Source organism: Arachis hypogaea, chromosome 13 (genome assembly GCF_003086295.3).
Source record: "Arachis hypogaea cultivar Tifrunner chromosome 13, arahy.Tifrunner.gnm2.J5K5, whole genome shotgun sequence".
Classification (NCBI taxonomy): domain Eukaryota; kingdom Viridiplantae; phylum Streptophyta; class Magnoliopsida; order Fabales; family Fabaceae; genus Arachis; species Arachis hypogaea.
Genome location: NC_092048.1, coordinates 17,908,233 through 17,933,414, shown reverse-complemented (window position 1 = coordinate 17,933,414; position 25,182 = coordinate 17,908,233). Strand labels below are relative to the sequence as shown.

Genomic DNA, 25,182 nt, shown 5'->3' with positions numbered 1-25,182 from the left:
TTGCAGTCATGAAGGATAAACTCTTTGATTTTTGTCCTAACATCCAATATCAAAAGATAAAAGGTGCAAGCCGTGGCAAGCCACACTCATTGTGAAAGTCTTGGGTAAATGTGTGGGACTAAAATTCTTGGAACATCACCTGACTGGGTTAAGAAATGTAGTATCAATGTCATCGACATAGACCATGATTATTTTCTGGTTCCATTTTTGTTATGAAAGACTATTCTCACGCGTTACTCAGAAGTCCTTGAATGATGGCGAGACACTATCTTATTGTGCAAAAGTGGAGGCCCTTATCGGAAAACGTAGTAAAAAAGATTGCGGTTATAAATAACACCATAAGAAACATAAAATTATTTTGTAAAAATAACAAAATATGAGAAAGAAAAAAAAGAGAAAAAACATCTTCAGAAAAAAAAATTAATTAATAAAAAATGAAGAAAAGCAAAAAACAATTTCGTTATTTTTCTAGACCAATGAGTAACTGGAACAAATTGGTTAAACTTGGTTGATAAAAACACATGTACATATGGCATAATTTATGTAGTGTACACCAAACACCAGTTGTTTGTTTACAAGTATATTTCATTTCAAACTACCATCTCATCTTCTTTCATAGTTGATGGGATCCCAACATCGAGTTGCATGGTTGATTTATATTGTTCCGGTAAATCAGCACCAGCCTGAATGCATAGTTCCACAACAGCAGGAGCTTTCCCATAAAAATCTTTTAGCTCTCGTTCCAAGGGTGGCCCATTTACATCAGGAACATGCCAAACAAATCTTGGTGGGATCAAGTCATCAAGAATTGTAGACTGCCAACCATGCTGCCCATTGCGTTGTTGGTGTTTGTGTGCTCCACTTTGAGCCTTGTGCCCCTGGGGACCAACATGGATTTCCGGGCAATATCCACACACCCTCACAGGATACATCCTCATTAATCTCTTAGCACCTTTCCTCATTCGTTCCCATGCCTGGAGAGTTTCCTCGGCAAGGGCAACGATTTCTTCGTTGCTCGATGGAGCTACTACCTCTGAACGGTTCTGCTGGGGTTTCATTTGGCAGTTCACTTTCATCAGCATCAATATATTCCTTTCTCCCAATCCGAATTATGGGCTATCTTCTTCTTTTGGTGGGAAATTCTGGAATTTCAACACCAGCTTGAATACAAAGTTCAACCATTGCTGGTATTCGAGGGATAGAGAATCTCTCTTCATGAGGAATCCTCTTTCCTAGTCGATCTTCGAGGTGATAGGCTTCAATTGGTATTATCATGTCTTCAACATGTGCCTTCATCCATTCGTGGAGTCCCTTGCGAAGATTGGCTTGTGCACCTTTACACGATGTAAATGGATGTCCAACAGGTCCTACATGGATTTCGCTGCACCACCTGCATCAGTATACAAATTTTCAGATACCTACCACTATAGGACAATCAATCATATTTTCAATACTTTTGCTGTGGCAGACATTAAATCACATTTATTTGTATAAATAATGGACAATAATGCACCAAGTTTTAACAGAGAAAATAAACTTTACAGGAAGATTTGACATTTTTCTCATGTAAATCAGAACGAGTTAGCAACAAGCTAGTTTGTCAGCACAAATACCATATTGCAAGGTTAGCTAGTAACTAGAATTTGTCCTTACTATATCTTATGTGCTCACTTGAAAATGTACATGAATATATTATTTGTGCTCAATATATAACAGAATTTAAATTTCAACTGAAAATCTTACAATGCTACCATAAGTTAACCTACCTACATCAGTGAATTACCTATCCTGGGCTCTGGCAGCATGCTTACCATGAAAGACTTTAAGCAGCAAACAAGTGGAAAACTGGCATTGTTTATATGGGTATCTTTGATTGAGGGGTAAAGTGAGGTAAATTTTACATGAAGTCTATAATATAGCTTTCATTAAGTTATAATAGTTACACCAAACTGTGGGTTGCAAATATCTGGCATTCAAATTTCCTCTGTTGAAAATGGAAGATATAAACTATTTGCTTTTCAAAAAAATAGTATGTGGCATTGCTAGTATGAAATTAGATTCAAATTTCACTAAGGATAAAACAATTAAAAAAGCTAAAATGTGGTGAAGATGAAAAGCTTTGTGACCTATGAAACACTTCAAAGAAATTGTAAAAGAAACCACTAAGCAAACAAAAATGTCACATGACCCCAAACAACAACATCAGTTTGTATTACTATTATCGCATTTATCAATAACAAAGAAAACATATCAAATTGAGGTTATAATCATAGAAACTCCACATTAGCCGAATGTATGATAAGGTACCAAGGATAACTACTCACAAGCATGCACCGGCACTACTTTGAGCAACTTCTTCAAATTGTTAATTAAAGTGATCCTTGCATTATACACATTGTAAGCAGTTGGTATAAGGCTCTTCACAAGCAACCCATTCTTTGGGGTCGAGAAGTGATTTCCTTGGCTGACCTTTCATCATCTTTAGCCTTTCCCTAGCTGCTCGTCGCAGCTCAACAATGGGCGTCGAAAAAGGTTTCTTTTCTTTTCTTGCATATTGCCGGGGAAAATTAGCATTTTGTGGCACTTCATCCCTGACTTTCAATTTACATCGAAAACATTTCTTCAATTGAATTCTAGTCTCCACGGGAAGTCTAATCTTACCGCTACTGTACTGATAAACAAAAACAGGAACACAAATGCATTTTTGTAACATAATTGGCAGTAACCATTGCATTTGTCACAAATAAAAGCTAAGAACAATGTTCAATGAAGTAAATTACTTTAGCCAGAATGGGATATTGCCAGTTTGAAGACGAACCAGTTTAACATTAGATTATAGAAAACTATGAAAAGGAAACAAAAGGAAATTATCCACTTTTTGTTTAGAATCTCAACCAAGAAACGTAAATAAGGCTGACAATTTTGTTATTTTCAGTACACGATCCCGCAATTCAGCAAAAATGCTATTTGTATACCAAAATCAAGCAACAATGTATAAATCCATGTGTTATTTAATTTATTTTCAATGTATATTTGTATTTTGTATTTCATACTAGTGACTTATTTCTTTGTATACCTATTGTAATTCAGTCCAAATAATAACCAATAATAATCGAAAACACAAACACTTGAATCAATAACTCGGAGGTAATACAAAGAAAAATAACTCAAAGTCATACCTGGTAATAATCAAGGGAACTAAGATGCAATAATAGGTTGGGCTTCAACATAAAAACATCTGTCGGGGTGGGAAAAGCAATTCCAGTAGGAAGGGACAGAGTCCCAATAGTCATATTCATCCTGGATTTGCTGCTTGGGAGAGCAGAGTACAGTCACCAATGACGAAGAAGACTACAGTTTCTGCAAAAGGATGAGACAGAAGGCAGCGACCAGATAAGTTATGGCATTTACCTTGGTCCCTCTTAATGTTTGTCTAACACAATTATATTTTTTTTTTTACAAAAACACCCTTAGTCAATTATTATAATATTAGTACTATATCTCTTATTTATTACAAGAATAACCCAATATTAATCATTTACCATCATATTCCTATTTCTTTGTTGGGCCAATTAAAATTATATTAATGACTAATCTAACAAAATACTAGAAACCCTGAAACCTCTTAGGGTTCATATGGAGCACGCACCTGATAATGGAGGCAGCAATGGCAGTTTCAACAGTGGCACAAGAGAAGTGCGACCACCGGTAAGTCCTCTCTATTGCATGAATATTGTATTTTATCACATAGTTTCTTCTTCCTTCCACATTAATGGTTCCCTGTTCATTTTTTCATAAATTTAAATCCGTTTCTTGTACATAGTTGTCGATATTTTCTGCTTGGCCATTAATGTTTTTTCTTCCTTTTGTTTGTTTAATCGATATTGAGTTTAATAGCATAAGGGAGATTGTTTTCTACATTTTCAACGCTTTCTTTTATTTTACTTATTTTAGAATTTAATAAGTTAAAAAAAAATATAGAACCAGAACAGTGCTATTATTTTCATGTTAATGGTCTCTGCACTTTGATTTATTAGAATACTATTTGTTTTATGTTTTTCCGGTTGCAAATAAAATTGCTAAGTAGGATCTTGAAGTGGATGATAAAATGGAAGAAAGAGTATTCTTTGATGAGATGATAGAAGAGTCAGATGATACAGAGGAATTTCAAGGAATGTATCAAGATGAAATTGAGCAGGAAGCTGTGAATTCTGAGGATTTAGGGGAGCAAGAATTTCAAGCAATGTTTGATGGGAATGATTTTTCACATGAGGTGGATGAATTATATCGAATAGAAGATATTGAAAATATTGCCATGGTTGATTTTCTGAACATAAGTGCTCATGAGATGGAATGTTTTCATTTTCCTAATCTTCAGATAGCATTCGATTTCTATAACCATTATGCAAAATCTGTTGGTTTCGGTGCTAGAAAAAGTAAGACTTGGAAAAATAGCAAAGGAGAATATGTGAAGCAATTGTTTGTGTGCTCTCGTGAGGGATTTAGACCAGAGAAATATTATAATATGGAAAACAGAAAAAGGGAGCCAAAATCTGAGACTCGTTGTGGTTGCCTGGCTAGGTTTGTAGTTCGTTTTGTGGCTTACACTGGAAGATGGCATGTGGCTTTGTTTGTTGAATCGCACAATCATGATTGCCTTGATCCTAGGTTAGTTGGTTTCCTTCCTACACATAGAAAAATGGCAGAAGCTGATGCTAGTCAAATGAACAACATGAAGGATGCAGGCATTAGCACACCCCATATATATGCTATGTTAGCTAATCAAGCAGGTGGTTATGAAAATGTTAATTATACCTTAAGGGATATGTATAATGAGATTGCTAGGCGAAGGCGTCATGTCCTGGGTGATGCTAGAGCGGCATTGCGATACCTCAAAAACCAGAAATCTGAAGATACAAACCTCTATTATGAGCACATAGTTGATGCTAAAGGGGTATTGCGAGCTTTATTTTGGTGTGATGGAAGAAGCCAATTAGATTATGAAGTATTTGGAGATGTGCTTGCCTTTGATGCGACATACAAGAAGAACAAGTACTTGTGTCCGGTAGTAGTATTTTCCGGTGTGAATCATCACAACCAAACAGTGGTATTTGGAAGTGCTCTAGTTACCGATGAGAGTAAGGAGGTCTACGTGTGGTTATTACAGCAATTATTGGCAGCCATGAAGGGAAAAGCACCTGTATCTGTGATTACAGATGGTGCTCCATCAATGAGATTTGCAATTGAGACGGTATTCCCAAATGCCCATCATAGATTATGTGCTTGGCACCTCATTCGGAACGCCACAAGTAACGTTGGAAATCCAAAATTTACATCTATGTTTAAGAAGTGCATGCTAGGAGATTATGAAATTAGTGTGTTTGAGCAGAAGTGGTTTGGAATGGTTGAGGAGTTTGGTGTAGCTGAAAAGAATTGGATTATTGACATGTACGAGAAAAGGCATATGTGGGCCACTGCACATATTCGAGGCAAGTTTTTTGCAGGATTTAGGACAACTTCTCGATGCGAAGGTTTGCACTCTATTATTGCAAAATATGTTAAATCTCAATACAATTTGGTTGATTTCATAAAGCATTTTAAGCGGTGTCTTACCTACCTAAGATATAAGGAGGTTGAAGCTGACTATGTTTCCATATCTGGTCTTCCAGTACTTAAAACAGCATTAGAACCTCTGGAAAGGTCTGCATCAAATTTCTATACACGAGAGATATTTTTTATATTTCGAGGCATGCTTGTTAGGGCTGCAAGAATGAAGGTTGTGCAAGATGTGGCATTTGATTCATTTGTACTTTATACAATATCTAAATATGGAAGTCTAAATAGTTCATGGGAGGTGTCTGTAGATAATGAAAGGACGAAATTTAATTGTTCATGCTTAAGGATGGATTCTTTTGGAATTCCGTGTGAGCATATAGTTTGTGTGTTGGTGTTTCTTAACATCCTTGAGCTGCCAAAGTCTCTTGTGTTGACAAGATGGTCGAAGAATGCCAAGACAAGCACTTTCGATTCAAGTGGCGTTACTTGGGAGTCTATAATATTGAGTCAATATGGTTGCTTGATGGATTGGTGTCGGCAGTTGTCCTATGTCGCTAGTCGAAGGCAGGAGAGATTCCACCTTGTTCGAGATACTGTTATGAGCCTAATCGAAGATTTCAAGATTGAAGATGAACAAGAAAAGCAAGTTGGTGCTGAAGCTGATTATTCAGATGGTATTTTTCCTAAGAATCCACAAAATTGTAGGTCTAAGTGTCGTCCTGGTGAGAAGGTAAAACGAAAACCACAACGATGTAGTATTTGTCGCATGGAAGGACACAATAAAAAATCTTGTCCATTGGCAAAGGACATTCAGCAGCAGACCAATGCAACTTCTTATGGTATAAATAGGAACCATGTTGAGGAAGGTTTGGATGCAGATGCAGAAATGGTAATACTTACTTTAATGATTTGCGTACCACAACATATTAATTATATAATTTTCATTAATAAGAGTGGAAATTGATCAATATTTTATTTGATATTGCAGGAATTTTGGGCATCTGATCTTGAAGAAGATTATGAAGAACAAGAGTTTTGGGCAGGAGATTCTGATGCAAGTGCCGACATGGAACTTAGTGAAGAGTTCTCGATGTAGTATTATATAAATTATTATTATGTGATATTTGAATAAAACTTGAGTAATTGAACTTTGTGTATGAATTTTTATGATGAACTTGGTGTTATTTGCTTAATTGCTATGAAAAAAGTGAGATTTGAGACAAGATTGGTATATTTACAATAATGAGTACATTTTGAGTTACGGCTTACAAGAGACGGTTTTGTGATCCTGTAATTGTAAGATTCAGAACTCAGCAAGAAGAGTCTTATTATGATTAGTTAAAGCGTGAAAGATTGTAAAAGAAGTGCAGTTGGGTTAATTGTGAAGAAGGTTCAATACGGTTTGAGGACCCTTCAGAAAGGTTGTTGCTTGCGCTTTTGTATACTGACATTACTCTCTGTTCTTCTTAGCTTTTGTATGAATTTTATTGAGGAATATGTGCATGAAAGTAGATAGCTTATATTTAATGTATGGTTGCAGTAATAGTTAGACCAAGATTTCGGGGGAATATAAGCTTGATGCATGAAAGGCATCCTTTCTATGGCATGATAGTGTGGTTATGTATTTGTTGAGACATGTGTCTGAACCTGGAATAAAAAAAATCATGTGTGAATCTTTAACTAATCATTTTCAATTTGGAATGGCAAAGAACACATGATGAATATAGGTGAGCATAACGTTACAACAAACTCACACACATGTAAAACTCACACACATGTTCCAACAAACTCCTAAATTAAAAATAACAAAATATTATTGATCTTTGTATTTATTATGAATATAATAATGTAACAAAGTTTTCAGACCAGACAAACTTTCTCCTTTAAAATAATAATTCAACAAATAAATTATAAATGTCACTAATCTCGTTCACAATTGAGGATTAAAGCAAATTTTGAAAATAATAACTGAATATGCAAAAATGTTGCTCTCCATGCTGTTCACGCTAAAGCGTAGCCCAGAACTCATTGCTCTTCTTCTGAAACTCGTATTTGTGGTCATTGAACACCCCCAACAAAAGATCTACCACAACAGATGTACGGATATATTGCTCATTTAGCTGCAAATATGGATTAATTAGTTAAATAATATGTTCAGCATGCATATAATTAATCAATATGTCTTTGGCTAACTTACAATGCCCGACACTGTGGGATTAAACTTCTCTCTCATAGATAACCATTGAAGAACCCAGAGACCAGAGTCGCGACTAAAAGTTCAGTGGCAATATTAAAGATGTTAGTGTCAATAAAAGATCGGTTTAATTAAAGATGAATATAAAAGATTCATTGCAATTATCTGTACCTTTGAGGACATTTGGGCACCCCCCTAACCTCTTTCACATCAAAGTTCATGAAATCTTTTCTTTCAGGAATGTCACCTTTTAGGTAATGACCAGAAGTTACCATATCTGATAATTTTAAAGCCTGAAAATTATATTCATGACAAGACTATTAAGGTTCATGTATTATTTTACATGTGTATAAAGAAATGGATTAAGGACACCTCACCAAGGATTTCATAATTTCTTGTCTTGGCTCAACTTGATCATCATTTAGATTAGAATCAAACTGATATAATTTTCCATCCAATAAGCTAATGACCATAAGATACCAGTGGTCACCTTCTTCCTTAATTGGCACATAAATCTACAGCGGATAGTTATGTGTGGGTCATTTCACATTAAACTCGTAAATTTAGATTTAATGAGGTTTTGCATAAATTAATCCATTAAAGAATTCACATGCACTCACAAATTTAAGATCCGGTGCGACAGGCATAAAGCGATATATATAGGTAGCATTCATTTTATCCAGTGAATGTCCCATAAAATGTTCCACCTAAAAGGATTAAAGAGATCTCATTCTAATGAATTACGCATAATTCAAAGAAAAGTAATATAAGTAAACATGATATTTACCGCAAAAGATGGCGGAAGCATCCAAAAAGTCTTATTTGCTTGGTCCCATGTGGCCTTCATTACCACAAGCTTGATAATCTACAAATGAGAGTAAAGCAATTTATGGCTGGAGACAAATATTCATAGCAAAAAAAAAAATACATGCAAAAAACAGCTTGTGTAGCCGTGTAGGTACCTTGTCCGAGATTGGTCTTCCGGGAGCTAGACAAGCAAGTTCTTCCCTAGTTACTATCGTGTCATCCACATTAATCATGGTCTCACTGAAATTCAGATGTTTCATATAAGATAGTTCAACAACACTAATCCTACAAGTGTGAGCTGAAAAAGAGGAACTCACCTTGGATCTTCAATGCTTGCACAAAATGCATATGCTAATCCTTCAAGTTGAACAGACTTTAACTGCATTTTAGCACATGGTCTGAATTTGCACCTAAAAGCCTAAAAAAAAAAGACTTCTCCATTTTAGGGTTTATTAAGTCAAAGTGGCATATTATGACAATTCAAAACCAGTAATCAATGATTGTCACCTTAATCATTGCATTATAGTAACGTGATTTCTCCATTTGGTTAGAGTTAGAGCCTTGTGGCAGTGACCTCTCACCTTGGAGGCAAGGCACACCAGCAGATTGAGCAGGAAGTCGACGTGGAACAGAAAATAATGTGGCATCCCCTGTCTTTGTCATCTTAGCAACTCGCATATTAGGAGAAGGGGAGGTGAGCAATTTTCCTCGAGTCAATGAGGATTCAACCTGTGAAATAACCATTAGAATATGAAATCCATCCAATTTTTAGGTAAAAATAATGCAATGAGGTTTGAGGTTAAGCTGGCAAGTAAAAAATAGTTGAAGACAAAGTTTCAATAACCAAGGTTCCATTACCTTAGTCGGCAATGTCCTGCAGTAATTGCTGGCAAGGAAAGCTGTAGACTTAGCCTTGGTTCTAAGTTGAGGGTTGACAATGCACTTTCCTTTAATGCTGTCAAGTCGTGAAGATTGTGATGCCCGAGACAACCCCGATTCATGCTTATCTGATATAGTGGCATCATCTTCGGCATCAGAGATATCAATGGTGACATCATTGTCGAGTTGTGCGGGGCTGCATCTCAACCTCTTTCTCAATGGTGGATCAGCGACTGGTGTCATCATTGGGTTCTTGTCTACACTTTGCTGAGTAAAATCAACGTTGCTGACTGAATCTTTGGGAGGTAGGTTTTTATCTTCATTATGGTACAGCTTAAACTCCATCACCTTGAGTGATCTCTCTATGTTGCCAGAAGTCTTGGTTAGTTCTTCCATAGACTTCTTTAGCTCTCCTAGCTCCTTCACATCTCTCCTCAAGTCCTGTAAATAAACAGCACCAAGGTCTACGTTAATGGCTAATCAAGTTGGAAGTGGAGACTTATTTAAATGATTTTATTCCTTTGGATTATTGGATTAATATAATCTAATGGCTAACATACTTCAATTGCACGAAATAACTCATCTATAGAAACATTCTGCAGTTGCGGCGATGTCGGATCTTGCATAGGGGTTGTACTTGTTGCAACAAATTCCACACCATTTATACGCATAAAAGGGTCAGCTTCAAACCTGCAACCAAATATTAGAAACATTTACTATCACGTAAATATTGAAATTGATGAAAAGTAAATTTATTTACTTGGAATTTGAGACCGAATCAGGTGCAACTGCAGTGACATTCTCTGCAGTGGCCATTGAAATTGTAAAACGTATTGCCGACAAGGTTAGGTTGGTTGACAACAAATAGGGTTTACAACTGGCTGACCGTTATGGATTTTATAAAGGAACAATTACAGGAAACAAATCGAGTAAAATTAATTGAGATATCCCGAGATTTTATTACATTTAATTCAGAAAACATTTAATTCAATATCAAATACAGAAACTTGCTATCACATTAATGAGCATTCAATTTTTTAAAATACCTGGACGTTACTCTAACTGTTAAAATTTATACTTTAAATTTCAAATTTTAATATGTCCAATTTTAAAATTCAAATTTAGAATACTAAAAAATAAAAAGGGTGGTTACGAAAGTTGCAGTATAAATTCAACTCACATATATAAAAAAAAAAAAGTTTACTTTAATCTCAAGTATAAATTCAACGGTTGTGGCAGCGTTTTCCAAGGTAGGAGAAGAGCAACAGAAGGCAGCAGAAGAAGCTCGAGAGAATCTGAAGAGGCTTGAAATTGGACTTGAGGGAAAACGCTTCTTTGGAAGTGATAACATTGGCTTTGCGGACATTTCTATGGGTGACTTCCATACTGGATTGGAATAGCTGAGGAAGTTGTGGCCATCAACCTTATTGATGCAGAGTCAATGCCTAAGCTTAACTCATGGTTCCATGCTTTTATTGACATCCCAATTATTAAAGAACTCATGCCTCCTCGGCATAAATTGCTCCATCTCACACCAAGGCATCACATATATAAAAAAAAAAATTTCTTTAATCTCAAATATAAATTCAACACAACACACTAAATTTATGAATATTGTAATTTCTTTTTTCTACTTTAAACTCAAGTATAAATTCAACTCACATATGTAAAAAATATTTTACTCTACTATAAAATATAAAACTACTTTAACACATTTATTTTAATAAGTTTGGCTAACTCATAAGTTTAATTTATTGGAACTGCCTCTGTGAGCTCCTTTGAGCTAAACTCATTAATAGTTTAAGAAATTGGATCCATATATTAGTAAGTAAAATTTGAATAAATACTAGTTTAACCGGTTGGATCATAACTTGACTTAATGTATATATGCATGTGTATTACTTATTTGAGCTAATATATGTTATCTTCATCATATTTGAGCCATTTCTTAAGTTTGAACCAACTCTATATTTTTTATAAGCTAAATTTTAAAGCAATCAGGGATATTTCTAGGACTTTTCATGAAGACATGAATTAACTATTAAAATTAACGCAGTTACCATATAAGAAAACACCCTTCACTCATAAATAAGGAGATTTGATTCTTCTCATTAATGAACTCTTTAGAAAGAACTCTGACAGTTTCCTTATTATACAAGCACATGTTATATGTATCACGACTATTTCCAGAGGCATTCAAATTTTTAATACAAATTTTCTCACTCAATTCTAGTAAAATCACTTTTTCTTTATTGTTGTCCTAACCATAGTGCTAACATTATTTTCTATGTGGTATGAACATATTTTAAGCTATAAATAGTCTTCTTAGGATTCTATTTGCATGATTTTTTCCATTAGTTTCACAATCATTTTCTCTGTAAGCATACAAACAATATCTATGAGTGAATACAAGCTATTCGATGCATAAAATAGGACAATATATACCATACTTGACATTAAATTGAGTAAAAATTGACATCATACATATTTATCCTGTTAAATAAGTTCAATTATTATCATTAAGTAACTCTTTTTAGAGAGATATGAGTATTTTCATGAATGTATTTTTAACACCAATTAGCTATTAAAAAAAATTCATCAATAATCCTTCACTCACTCCCTCCAATTAACAAAGTTCAATTATGTCCTGCTCAACCATAAGTTTCAACAACATTAAGAAAAATGCAAGATTATTTACTGACCTTTTTTGTTCTATGGCTAGATTTATTCTATTAGCTTATAGTTGGTCTCATGCATGTCTTTTCATTGATCTTTTGTGCGGTACACCATCAATTTCAGATTTCTAAGCATCTTATGAACCCAAACAGCTACAGCCATAGATCTGTTGATGAAGAAGGTTAAAAAATTAAAGAAATTACAATAAAATATTTTTTTATGTTATTCTAAAAAATATAAAAATAAAAACATTGTAAAAAAAAGAAAAAAAAATGAAAACCTTATTTGGGGAAGTAAGGAACAACTCTGATGCTTGACAAATGGTTGGAAGTCGTGGGTCTCCTTTGAGGCCATTCTCTTCAGCAAACACTTTTTTCCCTTTTTTTTTCACGTTTCTTCTTTTTTGGGTCTCTGTGTATGTATGTGAGACACCTTCGATAAAAAATACCTCCTCCTCGGAAAACACCATACGAGATGACCATACAGACAAGAAGAACATCACAAATTTTAGTGGCGGGGTGAGCAGGGGTGCGGAATAATGTCGATCCAGGATCTGACACTTGCATGCGTTCATGGGTAGTCTCGATCCAGACCTTGGTAGTTGCTGTTAGTGCCGGGGTTCATTGCAGTGGTGAAGAAGGGTTCATTGCAATGGTGAATAAGAAGAAAAAGAAGAAGAAAATCTGACCCATCTGCAAAACAAATAATAAGAGGAAGACAAATCCAGACCCTGGTAGTTGCTGTTAGTGCTGGGTTCATTGCAGTGGTGAAGAAGAAGAAGAAGAAGAAGAAAATCAGAAGAAGAAGAGACACATCTGCAAAAAAAAAAATAAGAGAAAGATGAAAAGGTTTATTTGTAAAAACATTAAATATTAGGGAGTATTTAATAAAATTAAATGTATAAATTTATATTTAATCTACACCATTAGATATAATATTAAAATGATCTAACGGTTTAAATTAAAAATTAGCCTTAAGGACTAACGTTAGTCCTAAAGATGGTTGGGACCAACAAATCAGCCCCCGTTAAGATTAACCAAGTGAACAAGTATAATTCATGATATCTAATTCTTTTAAACATATACAATAATAGCAGCATCACACAACAACTGAAAAAGTAAAATCTTACACTATTTTGGATTTCATATTTCTAGTTTTATATACTCTTCTGGTGGTACTAGGGGTGTGCATGGCCCGGCTCGGCCCGAAGATCCGGCCCGGTTCCGAACACCTTAGGGGCTAATTTGGTGTGATTTCATCGGGTCTAGGGCCGGGTAAAGGTCTCAAAAATAGACCCGATCATTATTTCGGGTCGGGTCCGGGCCATGACTCGGGTCACCCGAAATCGGCCCGGTGGCCCGATCATCATACACAATTAATATTTTGTGTATTAGTGATAGATGATGGCTATTCTTATGTGGAATTTAAATATTGTAAATCTTAATATTTTGTTATTAGTTATTATAAGACTATAAGTTAATGTTTTATGTTTAAAATGCATAAGATTTTAGACTAATTAATGCATAATATTGTATTATTTGTGTTGATTTAAATATTTAGTGTCATTAGACAATATTAATATTAATTATGGTTATACTTTAATTTTAGAGAAGAGTTAGTTCTTATTATATTTTTTTAAGTGAATTTTACCATATCAAATAATGGTTGGAGTCTTGGAAATTTGAATATTTTCACATGCTAGTTTATAAGAAGGTATCAAGATAATGTAATGTTAACGGCTCGGTTATCACCCGCTATAATCTTGACCCGAGAGTGTATAGGTTTTATCGGGTTTAGGGTCGGGTTCGAGTCTAATAAATAGGCCCAGTATATATTTTGGGCCGGATCTGGGTCACATCAAACCCGGTTTCACCCGGCCCATGCACACCCCTAGGTGGCACTGCCACTGACTTAGAAACTGCAAAAAACAATTATTAGTTTATATCCAAAACCAATTCACAATTATTCATAATTCACAGTTCAAATTATCTTCGCAAAATTCAAATGATCTTCGTACAAAAATTGCCTGAAGTCCTGAACAATAAAGCAGAGAACACGCTGATTCGATGAAAGGAGACCGGAGACGCGGCAGGAACCGAGTACGGCAAGGCGGTAACCACCGAGGACGGCAAGCGGCGAGAAATGAGGACCACGGACTGACGGTGGGAACTGAAAGGAGGACGGCGATGGGGCCGTTACTGACGGCGAGAACGCCAAGAAGGTGAGGCGGCGAGAACGACTGAACCACGAAGAGGGAGGGATGAACGCGAGGAACAGCGGCGAGAGAAAGAACGCGACGAAGAGTGGGCGACCTCCGGCAAGTAGTCTCCAGTGGTGGTCAAGGAAGAAGGAGTGGGCAAGTAGTGTCTCTTATCTCTGGGTGGGTGTGGGTGAATGGGAGAGTGCAGCCGAGAAGATGATGAAATGTGAAATAAAAGTTGTTAGGCCGGAATAACATATATATATTTATTATTTATGTAATTATTAATAGGTGGAAATTCAAATCTAATAAACTTATAAATTTTATTGATGCATATTATATTATAGAATAATATTTTTTATAATATAATTATAAAATAGATAATATGATAAAAATTTTAAAAAATCCTAAAATATATTAATAAAATAAAAATTCAGGTGCAGCAAAAAATTTATAATCGAAAATAGTTAAATAATTTGAACGAAAGTTATTCTGTATTTCATTTATTTTTTGTATTTATTCAGATTTGATATAATTTATGAATATTCCTGTTAAAAAAATACACATACACAATACATAATACATAATTAGGCTGAGCCCAATCCAACAATGCCCGTTTCTGGTGCAGGTTTCTTCTCCATCAACATCATCTTCTTCGTCTCACACTCGGGTGGAGCAGCCTCCAAAACCCTAAGAAAAATGCCGCCATTACAGTCTCTGCAACTTCGGAGGCTCTTCCTTGGATGCTTCCGCTCTTATTCACTATCATTCCTTTCATCTTCTTCACTCAAATCTCTTCATTTCCTTCCACAACAACCCTCTTCCAATCTAAATCCACCCAGAAACCCCTTCGATCTACCCTCATTCTTCGCAGCCAGAAACTTCTCCTCAAATGCGACTCAAACAGAACCCAAATACCTGGATCCGATAGCCCAATCCCTCTCGTCAGAGCTCACCAAGGACCCGGACTCGGACCCTCTGTCCTTCTCGCAGCGCCTCCAGCTCAGCTTCTCTCACATCACGCTAACCGGAAATCTCGTCCTCCAAATCCTAAACATCTCCCCCGAAGCCTCACGCGCCACCGTACTAGGGTTCCATCGATGGCTCATCTCAAACCCTAAATTCGACCACACGGACGAAACCGTCTCCTACTTAGTTGACTTTCTCGGCCGCAGGAAGGATTTCAAGGCAACGCACTACTTTCTCTCTGCTGCCCTCGAAGGCAGCACCCTTTTGGGGTCTAAAACCCTAACTTCCGTGCAGGCAGGGCCACCCATGCGATCCAATTCTTCGACCGGATGGAAAAGGACTACGGATTAAATCGCGACCGCGAATCCCTAAACTTCGTGGTTTCGAAGCTGTGCCAAAATGGTTTCGCGAGCTACGCAGAGAAGATGGTGAAGAATCTGGCTAAGGAGTTCTTCCCCGACGAAAGCACCTGTGATATGCTGATTCGAGGTTGGTGCGTGAAGGGGAAGCTCGATGAAGCTGAGAGGCTCGCCGGAGAGATGTACAGAGGAGGGTTCGAGCTTGGCGTGGCTGCCTTCAACGCAATGCTTGACTGCGTATGCAAGCTGTGCCGTGAGAAAGATCCCTTTCGCTTTCACTCTGAAGCAGAGAGGATTCTGGCGGAGATGGAGTCCCGTGGTGTTCCAAGGAATGTGGAAACATTCAATGTGTTGATCAGTAGCCTTTGTAAGATGAGGAAAACAGAGGAGGCTGTTCAATTGTTCAATAGCATGGGATCGTACTGGTGTTCCCTGAACAAGACGACGTTTCTTGTGCTGATCCGAAGTCTGTACCAGGCTGCAAGGGGTGATGAGATGATTGATAGGATGAAATCTTCGGGGTTTGGTGATGCGCTCGATAAGAAGGCATACTATGGGTTCTTGAAGATATTGTGTGGGATTGAAAGGGTTGATCATGCTTTGAGTGTGTTTGGGATGATGAAGGCTGATGGGTGTGAACCAGGGGTTAAGACTTACGACTTGTTGATGGGGAAATTGGGTTCCATGAACCGTGTCAATAAGGCAAATACTCTGTTCAACGAGGCCAAGAAGAGGGGTATGGCTGTGGTGGCTAAGGAGTATGTTGTTGATCCATGGTATGCGAAGAAGGCGAAGGCATCGAAGGAGAAGAAGAGGGAGACTCTGCCTGAGAAGATGGCTAGGAAGAGGAGAACGCTGAAACATATAAGGTTGAGTTTTGTGAAGCCGCCTATGGGTAGAGCTTAAAACATCTTTTTACTTTTTGGTCCTTTTGTATTCTTAGTACAACACTTTGGATTCTCCAAATATTTTAGAATAGATTTTCCCAATTGTAACCATTGTTTTTCATTGTCTCATGCTTAGTTTTTATACTCTGTTAACATGTTATGAAAATAAATGCTAATTGACCCTAATATATATGGGAATGGATTTTTTCAATTATTAAAAAAAAATTAAGAGTATAAAGTATAATTTTTAATTTTTTATTATTTTTTTTATATTTATTTTTTATTCTATTTACAAAATTAATAATAAGAGATTACATTTTATTTCTTTAATTGTTAAAAAAAAATGAGCCATTCCTAATATATACTGACCGAAGGAATCTGATGGTAGAATGAAGGCTGCGGATAAATGGAGAGTTGTAGAGAGTTGTGAGGGATTAAGGGACAAGGGGGCAAATGCAATTGACTGGTGAACGAAGCTGGATACTGAAAAAAGCTTCCTTAAAAAATTATCAAAATATATTTTTATTTATTAAATTATTTTTGTTTTTCTTCCATAATAAAATTCTACTAATCATGAACTAAACTATTTAAGGCTTAAGCGCATTGGAATTTAAGTAGAAAGTCACAAATGTTTTTTAAGGAAATAACATCTCAACATAAAAAATAATTCTTAAATACATTTTATTAAAACATTAAAAGGATTATGATCAATCAATAAATAAAAATAAAAGAAATAGAGTAAAGTATTATTTTTGTTCCCAACATTTGGGGTAAGTCTCAAAGTTGTTCTTAACGTTTTAATCATCCTATTTAAGTCCTTAACGTTTTAAAATTAGCTCAATGTTGTCCTGTCATTAGGGATCCGTTAACAGAATTGACAGCGGGACAAAATTGAGACGATTTTGAAACGTTAGAGACTTAAATAGGACGAAAACGTTAGGGGAAAAAACGATACATAGAAATAAATTTTAGTTTTATCCTTCAATAATATCAATTTTTTACTATACATGGTATTCAATTAGTTTTTATAAATTTAGAAACCTTTCTCGGCCTCAGGCCCAAAATCCACGGCCTCCGGCCCAAATTTCATTAATCTATAAATTTATAAACTCATAAATCATAAACGATAAATCAACAATTCACCAATTCATCATTCTCAATCACCAAGCTCATATCACCTTCTCATACAGTTATAGTCACATATCACACACAATTCCATCAACCAAAACATGTAATTCAATCCTATCCTAAGGGCAACTAGCCTAAGTTTTCACACAACATTATTATATATTAACTACAAAAAACTGAAACTATATCTTGGCCGATTTCTCCCCAAGCTTAGAATACCATAAAAACTCTTCTTTTACAAGCTTTCAGACCCCCAAACCAAGAAATTCAACAAGTTCTGGCCAGCAAAGCTGAGTCCCAAACGCTCCAATTCACCGATTTAACTCCAACTCCACATAAATTCAATCTAATTCATACAATTCCATCTTATTAATGCTAGGGTTTACCAATTCATCAATTCATAAGGGTTTAGTGATTCCTTACCTTACCTACCAATGATTGAGGCAAAACCCAACAATAACCCAATGCGAGATTACACCTAAACCACCAAAATCATGAAAATCACTCAATAACTATAACCAAAATGCAAATTCAGAATGGAAGAGGGAACTGGGCATGAAATACAAAGTTTATTACCACTTTGTTCAAATAGAACTGAAAAAGATTCCGAGACAAACACGTAGCCATAAATAGCTCGTCAATCAGAGCTCTAGATTGAAAGTTATGTGAAAATGAAATTGGAGGTAAAAAGGAGTTAGGTTATTGCTCTTCTCTTATATATGGAGTTAGGTAAGTGCGCTTGGGCCCACTTGGGCCCGGTTCATTCGGTTTGACCCATTAACCTAACTTTTGGCCAAAACCTTTAAAATTTAGCGTTTTAATTCGCATTCTAAATATTTTTACTTCTCTAAATAATAAAATTTAATTTTCTAATTCCCTTGGCTCATAATTAATTTATTAGTTAATTATTTACTAATTTACAGGGTTTTACACCCACCACCCAATACAGGTTCATTAGTGTATATAGGAGCTAAGGCTTCTCCCAGAGGGTCAAATTGCGCCTGCAGCTGCTCGGCTAGTGAAAGAGGTGCCGGAGGTATAATGATGTCTGGAGGTAGATCTAGAATGTACCCGTCGCCTGCATCAGGCCCAAGGGCCACCTAATGCAGAGGCTGAGCTTGGACCGAAGGACCGAAAAAAGGATATCAATGGCCGTCAGGATGTAACCAAGAAAGAGAAAAACGATATGGCATGTTTGGGTTAAAGTCCGACTATCTAGTGGGAGTAAGAAGGGTCTATCGCGTAGTACGTATAACCGAACACGAGGTTTCCCGCCAAAAACATAATAACTCTCGAACATCGGGTCCTCGTAGATGAACGAAGGCTCCAGCTCATAGAAAAGCACTTCCGTTTCCATCTAAAAGGGAGAATGGGGGGTCAGATCTTGGGGATTCTTAGTAATGTCGGAGTTATTGATGAACCCAATTTTAAGATTTATCTTGTGTTAAATTTGGTGGGTTTTATCAACTTTTCTTACATTTATCCTCTAAAATTACATGCTTTTATAATTTCTTCCTAATTATGCTTTATAGTTAAAAACATGCTTCCTGGGTCTTAAAGATGTTAATTTTTAATTCTCTTTTATTACCATTCGATGTTGTGATGCGTTTGTTAAGTGATTTCAGGATCTATAGGGTAAGAATGGTTTAGAAGATGGAATGAAAGCATGCAAAAGAGGAAGGAACATGAAGAATTGAAGTTTTGAAGATCTGGCACTCGCGTGTACGCTTGACTCACGCATATGCATGACCTGTGCATAGTTCAACTTGCGCATACGCATGACATGAAGCGCGTGATTTCTTTAAAATTGCACATTCCAGCTATTTCTGGACCTTTCTTGGGCCCAAATCAAAACTTAATTCTGAATGGAAAAAAGCCAAGAATTGAAGGGGAATGGGAGGTAATCAAGCATACACACATTACACTTAATTTTTGTAGATAATTTTTTGTTCCTAAACTTCTAGAGAGAGAAACTCTTCCTTCTCTTTAGGATTAGTGTCCTTGATTACATTTTGTCCCAATTCATCACTTGATCTTGTTGAATTTTTATTTTGTTGCTTTAATTGTAGTGTTGCTAGTTCATCACTTATAGTAGATTTAAATTCATACATTGCTTGTTAGATTCATAATTACTTAGATAGTATTTGATTACTAGATTTAATTTCTTGTCCATTAAGTTTCTTGCATGTTAAGTTTGTTAGTTTAATTTCTTGCTTATATCTTTCAACCCTGAACTTCTAACCAACTTTGATACACACACTTGCCCATCCTTGTGAAGACGATCTGAGAGTAATACTCTCGGTTATTTTTAATGGGTTGAATTTTTGACAACCAAATTAAACTTTGATTGGAGAGTTATTTGTCGGTTTGGACTATACGAGCAACGAAATTAATTTGTGAAAATTTTGAACCGACATTAATCCCCCATCAGTTATTAGTTAAGTTTATTAATTTTTTGTTGTTTAGCAGACCAGCAGTGTATAAACAGAGAATACAAAGAACAGCAAACAAATATAAAATACAAAAAACATTATATAGAAAATAATACAGAAATCACACACACATTCAAACAGAATACATAATAGAAAAGAATTCGCAACAAGTATGATGCATGTCATAACCTCTGTAAGTGATCTTGCCTTACAAGAACAGCACTTCTAGGGCTGATGTATGTCTGGAAAGAAAATTCAGTCTACAAGCATCCCCATCTTTTATATTCGGCCCAAAGGCCCAATCAACAATCATCGATCTCTGTAAACAACTTTTAGCTTATAGATTTCGCTTTTCTCCGTCATTTAGGGCCAACCCACTTTGATCAATCTCATATCTCTTCTCTTCCTTATTAATACTTTTCTCAATGTTCCTAGTCTCTTTTTAGTGCCATAATTAATTATAATCCTCTTCTCGTACCTATCCCTAGGTATTTTATGAAGAAATCCCTAGATTCTAGATTTTTTACTTATCTTTCTACGTCTTTTACTATAATTACCATCATATTCCTTAAATTTTTATGTTATTTACCTTTATGTCCTCATCTTTTACTTTAATTCTTTTTTATATCCGTTAAACTTTGAATATTATACTTTAACCCCAAGACTTCAGTTATGTATAATTTAACCCCTAAATTTTAGTTAATTATATTTTAACCCCTCAGCTTTTGAGTAATTATACTTTTACCTCTGAATTTTCACTAAATTATATTTTTCCCTAGTTATTCTCGAAATTCCATTTTCTTGTGCGCTGGCGCCTAGCACCACAAGTCATAATGGATGGCACTTAACGCCTATAACTAGCATTTAGTGCCTTCCAAGGGAATTAAATGGTAAAGCGCCCAACGCCCATGATATTTTAAGAGGAGGGAGCCCAACACCCATAAGGTTCCAAGGGGGTTCCCAGCGCCTATGGAGTTTCAGAAAGAGGGCACCTAGCGCCCATGGAATTTCAAGAGGAGGGCGCCCAACGCTTAGCATTCCAGCCATCAAATATACATCAAAACATAACGTAACACTTAATTTCAAGTATCAAACAATCAACCATCAACCAGGCATCAAAAACACAATCAACTCACAATTAATTTGCTAAATCTTACCTCTTTATTTCAGCTCACAGATACCGGTTTCTTCTAGGTGATTTATAGCTCGCTTCCTTCCTAGTTTTCAATCAAAATCAACTTTTAAACCAAGATATACATGGTGACCGAATCTTCATCACAAGTTCAGGAAGGAATTTCTCACCTGTCTCAAGTCAGAATTGATGGATTCTTACTCCTTTAGACTAGTAAGCAAGAGTTCCTAAGCAAGAACATCAACGGTATCAAGTTCTTCCATAGGTTTAGCATGGCCGAACCATCAAGAGGAGATTACAACAAAAATACTTCAACTCACCTTAACAAATCTGATATGGTTGTGAAAAAGAAAAAGAGATGAATACTTTAATTGGTTTAGAATTTTTGTGGGAGTTTTAGAATCAAAAGAGCTGAATCTTAGAAGCTTGACGGATATGGAGTTTTCAACTTCTCTCTCTCTTATTCTTTTCTCTCAAAGTCACGTATGGAAAAAAAAGGAAGTAGGAGGTGGCTCTCAAGGTCATGTATGAGAAGAGAAAAGAAGCAGGAGGTGGCTAGAATCGAAGCTGGCCAAATCTTGAGGGTGGTTAGTCACCAGAATTAATTAATACAATATCATTAATTAAAGAGATAATTACTAAAGTTAGATGTATTAGATCACTAGTAATTATACTCTTAAAGTGAATATATGAACTACTAGTATAAATGATGCTAGTAACATGATTATCTCAGAAATAAAATATCTATGATGATACATTAGAATAATTAAGTCCATCGGAGAGTGCCGACATTAATCCGTGCCGGTAAATTTTGTACCCGATTATTATATTATTAAACTTATCTTCGGTTTAACTAAAGCGAGTAAAATAATATATTATATTATATTATTATTATTATTATTCTCTCGAGATTCGGGTCTGACTCGTCAAAACGAGTCAAACCACGGAAATCACAATTTCGAAATTTCTAATCGAAGTGGCTCAAAAACGCAATCTTCTGCTAGTTTAGTAACTGGTGACGTGGTGAGGTGCTTGTTTTACTGGATTTTTAGAAAAAAATTCTATTTTGAAAAAAATTAGGCCTTTACACTTGGAGTAGTGATAAACCTAGAAAAATTTATCAGTGGGAGAAAAAATATGCAAAGTAAAATTTAGGTATAGATATACTTTTTTGTTTCCCATAGTACCCTACAGGTCAAGCATTAATCCATCGTTGATTTGAGCTCCATTTAAGAGTCTATCATTGGCTAATAAGTTGCTACATGCACGAGATAAAATCCAAACTCCTAACACTTATTTAAGTGGATGACTGAGCTAATCACTCGACCAACCCAAATTTGTTTAAATATATTTAAAATTTTAAATTAAAACTATTTATATGTATTAAAAAACTAGAACTACACACGCAGACGTCTGTATACACACTTACTTATTATAGTATTTAAAATAATAAAAAGATAATTTCACACACATTACAGTATTCAAAATAATGAAAAAAATCATTTATAACGTTTTTTTCTTTATTTTTAACATGATTAAATATTATATTTCTAAATGTTCCTAAAAAATTATTTAATTATTTATTATCTCCTATTCAATTGAGAAATTCACTTATTATAGTATTCGTGGTATAAATAATTATTTTAACTAAAATAGTTACTATTCAAGACCATTTTAATAAAAAATATTAATACAGTATATTAATATATAGATAATATATTTTTTTATCTTAAATAACTTTTAAAAAATTACTAATAATTTAAGTTTTATTTAATTAAAAAAATTAAGTTTCAATTTAAATTTCAACTAATTAGTTAGTATCATAAAGTTAAGTATCACTATTTTTATAAGTTGATTTATTTATTTATTTATTTTTAATTTTTATACTAAATCAAATTTAACAAAATAATTATCATTGTATGTTAAATTTAACAAAATATTTTTTAATATAAAACACAAAAAAATAATTTATATTTTATGTTGAGAGAAAACATAATATAACAAAGAGGCAAGCATATACATTTATATATAATTATTACTATTTGTTTCAAATATATACATTTATTTATATATAATCATTAGTATTTAGCGAACTATCTAGTATCTATTTCATTCGTATTATATAGTAATACAAGTCTCTATAAAGTTCCTCTTCTTTATACTTGGGTCCGTCCCTGACTTGGAGAAGATGTGGGTGCTAGCATGATGTTGTTGTAGGCCATGACACTATTGTAATCTAAGAAAGCGTTTGGTTACTATCCATGTCTCTTAAAAACATGGACACGGTAACACACGTCCTTTGTTTAGTTTGGTGAGACACAAAATTTAATCACGAGAAGACATAGATGGACATAAATACACAAAATTTATGTACCATCTATAAGTTAAGACACTAAGACACTAATTTTTTTTCCTTTAAATTCCAATTTTAACCTTAAACCCTAATACGTTTTTTCCTCCCTCTCCTTCCCTCTTCCCTCTTCTTCTGCCTCTATCTATCCTCTTCCCCTCAATCACTTCTCCCTCTGCCACCATCACCGTTGTCACTCAAGATCTGTTGCCCACCACTGAATCAGTCGCAACGTCGTCACCGTCCACCCCCTCACAGCCCAGCATCGCAGATCGTGTCGCCCCACCATCGCGGATCATCACTAATTCACCATCACAGGTCTCATGGCGGTGATGGGTCTCACTGCTTCACTGCCACGATCTCACGGCTTCACCACCATCATTTTCCATATTTATTCCAGCTCTTTCTGTTTTTTTTTTTTTTGTTAGATCTGTACTTTCTTCAACCCTCATTACGTCCCTCTCATCCTCATTTCTTTTTTTTTTTTTTTGTGGACTAGTGTTTGATTTTTAAAAAATAATTGCTAATATTTTCATTATGTTTCAATTTTTAATTTAAATTGTTGAAGTAGTGATTAAATTTTGTTAATGATATTGATTTGGGATGAAGTTGAAAAATTAGCATTGGTAGTAAAAATAACTGATAATAATGGTAACAGTGATGATCATGTTTAAGATAAAATAAACATTTGAATTAGAGAATTGTGTTCTAAATATCATTACCAAACATGATAAAAAAAAATTGTATATATATGTATCTATGTCTACTTGTGTATCTATATTTGTGTCTCTGTGTCTAAAAGACACTAACCAAACACAGCCTAATACATAGGAGGCTGGGAGATGAAATCGTGGAATGTGGCAGCTGCCTGGCTGGAAGGGGAAGGCGTTGAGGGTTTTAGACTTTTAGGTTATGGTGGATCTTTTTAGGATTTTGGATTTGGAAAGGTTTGACTATAATAATTTTAAAAAGCAAAAAAGAGAGAAGGGGGTTTTAAATGGGATGAGCTAGGACAATAAAAAGAAAAAGAAAGAAGTGGTCGCGTGATGGGTTTGTCCCGACTTGCCAAACCTCGCGGGATAAATGGTGCAAATTAGGTGACTCAATCGTTTAATCCGGCCCGCCTCTTTTGGTGGGTTAAGCGGGCCAAGCTGGCAGGCTGCAGCACATTTGTCACTCCCACTGATAATTTACCTTGTCATCCTCTACCCAGACCCCACAGTGACCCAAATGCAGAAATAAAATGGGCTTTAGGATTAGGGCCCATTGCATATTGGACTAACATGATAAGCCCCACTAATATTAACCACTTTTCCTGGATTAAAAACACCCAAAGCGCCAATGTAGCTTTGGCTCTAATGGCATTTCTCCCCCCTCCCCACCTCAAGGTCTAGGGTTCAAATATAGAGAATGCAATTGAGGAAAAATGTGATAAAATGTGTGAGGAATGTGTGAGTGTGTTAAAAAGAAACACCCAAAGCCAATGAGTCTAAGGTTCAAATCCTAGAGATTGCAATTGAAGAAAAATGTGATAAAAAGTGTAAGGAGTGTGTGGGTGTGTTGTGTACCTAGGATTGGGGGTTGTCCAATCCACCGACCAAAAAAAAAAAAAA

General features: G+C 35.4%; 2 protein-coding genes and 2 pseudogenes across 4 annotated transcripts; 2 read left to right on the top strand and 2 right to left on the bottom strand.

Annotated features, from left to right (window-relative positions):
- Window positions 1–479: 479 nt before the first annotated feature.
- Window positions 480–3,293, bottom strand: LOC112732839 (APO protein 2, chloroplastic-like; annotated as a pseudogene).
- Window positions 3,294–3,577: 284 nt separating this feature from the next.
- LOC112737541 (protein FAR1-RELATED SEQUENCE 5-like) lies at window positions 3,578–6,815 on the top strand. Of its 2 annotated transcripts, XM_072213367.1 has the most exons (4): window positions 3,578–3,708; window positions 4,088–5,531; window positions 5,670–6,445; window positions 6,545–6,815. In XM_072213367.1, the coding sequence occupies exons 1-4, from the start codon at window positions 3,637–3,639 to the stop codon at window positions 6,650–6,652; spliced, it is 2,400 nt and encodes a 799-aa protein (XP_072069468.1). In that variant the 5' UTR covers window positions 3,578–3,636; the 3' UTR covers window positions 6,653–6,815. The 2 variants fall into 2 exon arrangements, with proteins under 2 accessions (XP_072069468.1, XP_025643274.1); XM_025787489.3 differs by having other exon boundaries at window positions 4,088–6,445.
- Window positions 6,816–7,352: 537 nt separating this feature from the next.
- On the bottom strand, window positions 7,353–12,946 carry LOC112737539 (uncharacterized). Of its 2 annotated transcripts, none has more exons than XM_025787484.3 (13): window positions 12,393–12,946; window positions 10,617–12,278; window positions 9,997–10,126; window positions 9,416–9,877; window positions 9,065–9,286; window positions 8,875–8,975; window positions 8,713–8,797; window positions 8,538–8,615; window positions 8,371–8,457; window positions 8,128–8,265; window positions 7,922–8,043; window positions 7,754–7,826; window positions 7,353–7,676 (listed from the first exon to the last, which is right to left on the bottom strand). In XM_025787484.3, coding segments are annotated over exons 2-13 (1,614 nt in total). In that variant the 5' UTR covers window positions 10,619–12,278; window positions 12,393–12,946; the 3' UTR covers window positions 7,353–7,562. The 2 variants fall into 2 exon arrangements, with proteins under 2 accessions (XP_025643269.1, XP_025643271.1); XM_025787486.3 differs by having other exon boundaries at window positions 10,641–12,278.
- Window positions 12,947–14,669: 1,723 nt separating this feature from the next.
- On the top strand, window positions 14,670–16,713 carry LOC112737538 (small ribosomal subunit protein mL104 (rPPR9)-like; annotated as a pseudogene).
- Window positions 16,714–25,182: the final 8,469 nt, after the last annotated feature.

Excerpts from the sequence above, each read along its gene's own strand:
- LOC112737539 (XM_025787484.3), bottom strand. Across the intron at positions 9,878-9,996 it reads AGTTATTTCGTGCAATTGAA|GACTTGAGGAGAGATGTGAA; the intron begins GTATGTTAGCCA and ends GTTTATTTACAG. Across the intron at positions 8,798-8,874 it reads GCAAGCATTGAAGATCCAAG|TGAGACCATGATTAATGTGG; the intron begins GTGAGTTCCTCT and ends TCTGAATTTCAG.
- LOC112737541 (XM_025787489.3), top strand. The coding sequence starts at position 3,637 with ATGGAGCACGCACCTGATAATGGAGGCAGCAATGGCAGTTTCAACAGT. Across the intron at positions 3,709-4,087 it reads CAAGAGAAGTGCGACCACCG|GATCTTGAAGTGGATGATAA; the intron begins GTAAGTCCTCTC and ends ATTGCTAAGTAG. Across the intron at positions 6,446-6,544 it reads TGGATGCAGATGCAGAAATG|GAATTTTGGGCATCTGATCT; the intron begins GTAATACTTACT and ends TTGATATTGCAG.